This window comes from Littorina saxatilis, linkage group LG10 (assembly GCF_037325665.1).
Source record: "Littorina saxatilis isolate snail1 linkage group LG10, US_GU_Lsax_2.0, whole genome shotgun sequence".
Lineage (NCBI taxonomy): Eukaryota > Metazoa > Mollusca > Gastropoda > Littorinimorpha > Littorinidae > Littorina > Littorina saxatilis.
The window spans coordinates 2,163,566-2,171,065 of NC_090254.1; the positions used below are offsets into that span (position 1 = coordinate 2,163,566).

The 7,500-nt window shown below is 42.7% G+C and overlaps 1 protein-coding gene across 2 annotated transcripts in view; it reads left to right on the forward strand.

Moving 5' to 3' along the window:
* The window catches only part of LOC138977944 (E3 ubiquitin-protein ligase MIB2-like), a 30,899-nt gene that overhangs the window by 16,262 nt on the left and 7,137 nt on the right, over window positions 1-7,500 (forward strand). For both annotated transcript variants that reach the window (XM_070350551.1, XM_070350552.1), the window contains exons 11-14: window positions 482-630; window positions 3,342-3,498; window positions 5,076-5,230; window positions 6,280-6,406. In XM_070350551.1, the coding sequence (XP_070206652.1) occupies window positions 482-630; window positions 3,342-3,498; window positions 5,076-5,230; window positions 6,280-6,406 (588 nt within the window). The remainder of the gene's footprint in view (window positions 1-481; window positions 631-3,341; window positions 3,499-5,075; window positions 5,231-6,279; window positions 6,407-7,500) is intronic.

Sequence of the window (7,500 nt, forward strand, 5' to 3'; positions counted from 1 at the left end):
AGAGACAGAAGCTGGCAGACATAAAGATAAAATTGCTGAAGATAAATTGTATGTTCAAGTCATGGATTAGCACATTGCATTTTGCTATGTACAATAATAGTATAGATACAGTTGAACTCCCCTTTCAAGAACACCCATTTAAAATTTCCTCATTGTTAAGACCTTGATTTTTCAGATGTTGATAACCTGTGTAAATTGACCCGTCATTTTAACGTGTGTAAATTGACCCGTCATTGTAACCTGTGTAAATTGACCCGTCATTTTAACCTGTGTAAATTGACCCGTCATTTTAACCTGTGTAAATTGACCCGTCATTTTAAGACTCCCTCCTTTTTAAGGCCTGATCTTTGAACATTTTTTAAAGTTTTAAAAAGGGGGTTACTCTCTAAAGGCATGCGTAGGTATAGATCTGCATACTGTACTGGCAAGTACTCTTGGCTCACTATAGTGTAGTCAATCAGACTTTACTGTACTCCGACAGCTAAAGCAGACGCACAAAGGGATGACACTCATGATGGTGGCCTGTCACGAAGGTCAGCGTGACGTCATCAACACCCTGCTTGACCTTGGGGCTGACCTTGACCAGCAGGGTGACCAGGGCAACACGGCTTTAGGGGCAGCCCTTGAAGGGTGAGCTGAATACTGTGTGTCCGATAAAAAAAAATTGTAGGTTATTGGTACGTATAATTATTGACAAAACAAAAAGTTACAATTACCGTAAAATCCCTAGCAAACGCCCAATATCTAGCAAACGTCCACCCCCCCACTTTTGGCCAAAAGTTGTGCAGAGGGGTCAATACGTAGCAAACGCCCACCCCGGTTTAAAGAAAACAAGTTTTAGGACAGTCGGCCTCCTATATCTACGATTGGTGCACACTGTTCGATGATTCTCCATTTTTTGGGTGGTGTGGGGGGAGGGGGGGGAGGGAAGGGGGAGGTAAAATTACGTCATGTCCCACAGTGAAGTCGTTCAGTGACGTTTTTTAATGAGTGTTTAACACTTCTCTATGTTAATTTTGAGGTACAAACTCCGAACGCCTGTTCTTTTTGGCAAAGAAAGCATAATGTTGTTCTGGAATCAAGACACTGGCTGTTAGCTGTTAATTGTGCAAAAGAAGAACGACTGCGTCTGCTTCATTGGAAAATTGTACACAGAATATACCCAAAGAATATTTTACTAAACAAGATGGGTGAAGTCAAACTAATAATTGTGAAGTTTGTAATGAACTGGATCCCGTCGCGATATAACCTTGAATGGTTGAAAACGACGTTAAACACCAAATAAAGAAAGAAAGAAAGAATGAACTGGATACACTTGAGCACTTCTTTTTTCATTGTCAAGAGGTGAGGAACGTCTGGAAACTATGTAAAGACTTTATTTATAAGCAAATTTATTATAATATAACTTTGAATGAAACAGATATATTATTTGGTTTTTGGAATGAAAATTTAAAAAACGATCAAATTTATTTTAAAAATTATTGTATTTTGATAACAAAAACGACCATAGGAAAATTTAAGTATGGGAAGAAGTTAGACTTACGTATTTTATTGGAATTACAGTTAAACATTAGACAGAAGTTTATGTTTTGTATAATATAAAGTTGATTATGTTATACAGAAAAAGACCAAGGAAGAAGGATGCAAAACAAAAACAAAAACAAAAAATCGGGCAAAAAATATGGGTTGAAGCATCCTGCATGCAACTGAGGTCAAAAAGAAGGCGACAAAAAAAGTGGGTACCTAGCAAACGCCCACACCCTACTTTTACCCGAAATCTGTGCGGAGGGGAGGTGGGCGTTTGCTAGGGATTTTACGGTACTAGTACCTCGCCGGCATCTTGCAAGCGAGTTTCCTTACCGATTTTTTAGATAAGTTCATTATTTGTATCGTAAGTGTTTGTCTGTCTAATAAAAAGACCACTGGGTAGACGTACAGCTAAATGGACACATACACCTGACTGTGTGAATCATTGAAGTGTGTCAGTGTTCTATCCCCCAGGAAGAAGGATTCCATAGCACTGTTACTGTTGGAGCGAGGGACAGGGGTGACACTGTGTGATCATTGAGGTGTGTGTTCTATCCCCCAGGAAGAAGGATTCCATAGCACTGTTACTGTTGGAGCGAGGGACAGGGGTGACACTGTGTGATAATTGAGGTGTGTGTTTTATCCCCCAAGAAGAAGGATTCCATAGCACTGTTACTGTTAGAGCGAGGGACAGGGGTGACACTGTGTGATAATTGAGGTGTGTGTTCTATCCCCCAGGAAGAAGGATTCCATAGCACTGTTACTGTTGGAGCGAGGGACAGGGGTGACACTGTGTGATCATTGAGGTGTGTGTTCTATCCCCCAGGAAAAAGGATTCCATAGCACTGTTACTGTTGGAGCGAGGGACAGGGGTGACACTGTGTGAATCATTGAGGTGTGTGTTCTATCCCCCAGGAAAAAGGATTCCATAGCACTGTTACTGTTGGAGCGAGGGACAGGGGTGACACTGTGTGAATCATTGAGGTGTGTGTTCTATCCCCCAGGAAGAAGGATTCCATAGCACTGTTACTGTTGGAGCGAGGGACAGGGGTGACACTGTGTGAATCATTGAGGTGTGTGTTCTATCCCCCAGGAAAAAGGATTCCATAGCACTGTTACTGTTGGAGCGAAGGACAGGGGTGACACTGTGTGAATCATTGAAGTGTGTGTTCAAGTCTATCCCCCAGGAAGAAGGATTCCATAGCACTGTTACTGTTGGAGCGAGGGACAGGGGTGACACTGTGTGAATCATTGAAGTGTGTCAGTGTTCTATCCCCCAGGAAGAAGGATTCCATAGCACTGTTACTGTTGGAGCGGGGGGCAGGGGTGACACTGTGTGATCATTGAGGTGTGTGTTCTATCCCCCAAGAAGAAGGATTCCATAGCACTGTTACTGTTGGAGCGAGGGACAGGGGTGACACTGTGTGATCATTGAGGTGTGTGTTCTATCCCCCAAGAAGAAGGATTCCATAGCACTGTTACTGTTGGAGCGGGGGGCAGGGGTGACACTGTGTGATCATTGAAGTGTGTGTTCTACCCCCCAAGAAGAAGGATTCCATAGCACTGTTACTGTTGGAGCGGGGGGCAGAGGTGACACTGTGTGATCATTGAGGTGTGTGTTCTACCCCCCAAGAAGAAGGATTCCATAGCACTGTTACTGTTGGAGCGGGGGGCAGAGGTGACACTGTGTGAATCATTGAAGTGTGTGTTCAAGTCTATCCCCCAGGAAGAAGGATTCCATAGCACTGTTACTGTTGGAGCGGGGGGCAGAGGTGACACTGTGTGATCATTGAAGTGTGTGTTCTACCCCCCAGGAAGAAGCAGTCCATAGCGCTGTTACTGTTGGAGCGAGGGGCAGGGGTGAACGCGGTCAACAGCAAGCAGCGCACCATGGTCCACCTGGCGGCATACAACGACCTGGGGGAGGCTCTGCGTCAGATCATCAGCAAGGGGGCTGACGTCAACCGTACTGTGAGCACAACCATCACTATACATATTCCGCTGAGAATAGATTATGTGTGACATCCTACATATACCGCTGAGAATAGATTATGGGTGACATCCTACATATTCCGCTGAGAATAGATTATGGGTGACATCCTACATATACCGCTGAGAATAGATTATGGGTGACATCCTACATATTCCGCTGAGAATAGATTATGGGTGACATCCTACATATACCGCTGAGAATAGATTATGGGTGACATCCTACATATACCGCTGAGAATAGATTATGGATAACAATCCCATACATATACCGCTGACAGTAGATTATGGATAACAATCACATGCATATACCGCTGACAGTAGATTATGGATAACAATCACATGCATATACCACTGACAGTAGATTATGGATAACAATCACATGTATATACCGCTGACAGTAGATTATAGATAACAATCCCATGCATATACCGCTGACAATAGATTATGGATAACAATCACATGCATATACCGCTGACAGTAGATTATAGACAACAATCACATGCATATACCGCTGACAGTAGATTATGGATAATAATCCCATACATATTTGTTTGTTTGTTTGTTTGCTTAACGCCCAGCCGACCACGAAGGGCCATATCAGGGCGGTGCTGCTTTGATATTTAACGTGCGCCACACACAAGACAGAAGTCGCAGCACAGGCTTCATGTCTCACCCAGTCACATTATTCTGACACCGGACCAACCAGTCCTAGCACTAACCCCATAATGCCAGACGCCAGGCTAGATTGCCAATTTTAAAGTCTTAGGTATGACCCGGCCGGGGTTCGAACCCACGACCTCCCGATCACGGGGCGGACGCCTTACCACTAGGCCAACCGTGCCGGTCCCATACATATACCGCTGACAGTTGATTATAGATAACAATCACATGCATATACCGCTGACAGTAGATTATAGATAACAATCCCATGCATATACCGCTGACAGTAGATTATGGATAACAATCACATGCATATACCGCTGACTGTAGATTATGGATAACAATCCCATACATATTGATTATGGATTACTGATGCTAGAAGTGGTTCGCCTTTGTAGTTAGAGTGACAGTGCAGACAGATCCTCTTTTGCTTTAACCTTGTCCTGGTAGTGTTAGATCGTGATCAAGGAAAATGTTAACCACGTTTTGGTTGGAGATGCGAGCAGACATAGGCTACTGCAGAAAGTTTTGCTTTGCTTGGAACACTAAATGTATGTGTAGTCGTCTGTGGCATATAGTTGTGTGAATATTGTGACTGTTTATATCCCCATCTGCGACAAAAAGACAAATCGTTGCTCTAAAAGTGTTGTAATGTGCACTCCATCTGTAAGATATAGTTAGCGCTTTGATTGTACAGCGCTTTGAGCAGGGTCAAACCTTGGATACATGCGCTATATAAATATTATGCATTATTATTTTATATGAACAGTGGCTTTGTGCTTCTATACAATTAAGACAATTGCAGAAAAACAACCCTTTTCTCACAGTCTGCAATGGTACTCCGTGTCATAGCACAAAAAAATAATACGGTTACATCAGGTGTTTCCTTCCAACAGGACAAGTACGGCGACTCGCCGCTGCACGACGCCATAGAGAAGAACAACGACGATGCCATTGACGCGCTGATGGAGGCTCCCTCCCTAGACCTGCAAGTCAGGAACAGGAAGGGCTTCAACATGCTGCAGCTGGCCAGTCTCAGGGGAAACTTACAGTGAGGGAAAAACACTTGTTCTCTCTCGCCCGTGTGACCTGGAATAATAGGCCGTGAAAGGTGGATGCAGCGCCTAAAGGCAGTCGATCTACTGGCCGATGTGAATGCGTGATATATTGTGTAAAAAATTCCATCTCACAGGGCATTAATAGGTAACATGCGCCTTGAGTCGCCTTGTGTGGTGAGATATGTGCGCGATATAAATCCTCGTAAATAAAATAAATAAATAAATAAATCGCTGTGTAATTCAGCTCCTGTGGGCTGAGGTGCCCGGAGCGAGACTGAGTGCCGCCATGATGGCTGACGCAGCCGCGGGGTCGGATTGGTTGAAACTGAGATGTGTTGTGCTTTCAACCAATCAGACCCCGCATCATGTTAGATGTTGGGTGGCATCCACTTTTGCTTCATGTATAAAGCTTATTGATCAGTGCACGAGGTGGACTCCGTCTAACTGCATCGCATCGATTTTGTTATGCTTAATTTGGTGCTTTAAATTCTTAACTCCTTAGGATTAACTATTCTTGACTCCTTAGGGTAACCATTCTTAACTCCTTAGGTTTAACCATTCTTGACTCCTTAGGTTTAACCATTCTTGACTCCTTAGGTTTAACCATTCTTGAATCCTGCTTCAACGATCTTATGGCTGGACGCTTTTCCGTCTCTTTAAATTCAGTGATATTATTTTGTCTTCATTTCACATTTTCTATTGTTGTTTTGATCTTATCATGACATGACTCTGTCTTGATTTCACTGTTGTTTCTGGACCTACTGTACACAGGTTCTATAGTGCTTTGGCTTGACCTGGGCTGTTTTTTTAATTTCTATCCTGAGTGACTCTTCTTTGACGTCTCATACTGACATTGACTTCTTTCGACCTTATTGTGATACAAACTTGTAATGTGTAAAAACGAAATAATGTCTCATCCTGACTCATTTTTCTTTGAAGCGCTGGGGAGAGGATCCTGGCGAGAGACAGGACTCACATTGACTTGTTTGACCTTATTGTAATAACACCTTGTCTGGGTTGACGGATGTTTCTTTGCCCTCAGCGCTGTGGAGAGGATCCTGGCGAGAGACAGGAGTCACATTGACGACCTGATGGGCGGTCAGTTCAACGCTCTGCACATCGCGGTCGCCAACGACAACGTGGAGTGTGCTCGTGTCTTGATTGTCGAGGTCAGTATTCCTTTTATTACATTTAGTCAAGTTATGACTAAATGTTTTAACATCGAGGGGGGAATCGAGACGAGGGTCGTGGTGTATGTGTGTGTGTGTGTGTGTGTGTGCGTGTGTGTGTGCGTGTAGAGCGATTCAGACTAAACTACTGGACCGATCTTTATGAAATTTGACATGAGAGTTCCTGGGTATGATATCCCCGGACGTTTTTTTCTTTTTTTCGATAAATGTCTTTGATGACGTCATATCCGGCTTTTCGTGAAAGTTGAGGCGGCACTGTCACGCTCTCATTTTTCAACCAAATTCGTTGAAATTTTGGTCAAGTAATCTCCGACGAAGCCCGGACTTCGGTATTGCATTTCAGCTTGGTGGCTTAAAAATTAATTAATGACTTTGATCATTAAAAATCTGAAAATTGTAAAAAAAAAAATTTTTTTATAAAACGATCCAAATTTACGTTCATCTTATTCTCCATCATTTTCTGATTCCAAAAACATATAAATATGTTATATTTGGATGAAAAACAAGCTCTGAAAATAAACAAATATAAAAAATATGATCAAAATTAAATTTCCGAAATCAATTTAAAAACACTTTCATCTTATTCCTTGTCGGTTCCTGATTCCAAAAACATATAGATATGATATGTTTGGATTGAAAACACGCTCAGAAAGTAACGAAGAGAGGTACAGAAAAGCGTGCTATCCTTCTCAGCGCAACTACTACCCCGCTCTTCTTGTCAATTTCACTGCCTTTGCCATGAGCGGTGGACTGACGATGCTACGAGTATACGGTCTTGCTGCGTTGCATTGCGTTCAGTTTCATTCTGTGAGTTCGACAGCTACTTGACTAAATGTTGTATTTTCGCCTTACGCGACTTGTTAATGACATACGATACCGATACATGCACAGCCTAGTGGTGATCTTACCAGTATTTTTCTCCTGCTGATATGAAGAAGTCATCGAGACAAACATCGTTCTCGAAATTTGTTATCACTTCCTGGATGACAAGCAGAAGGAGCGACATAATGTTTACGTTTTATTTTATGGTTTGTTTTCATAATTGTCAAGGCTGCTTTTGAAAATGTTCCCAG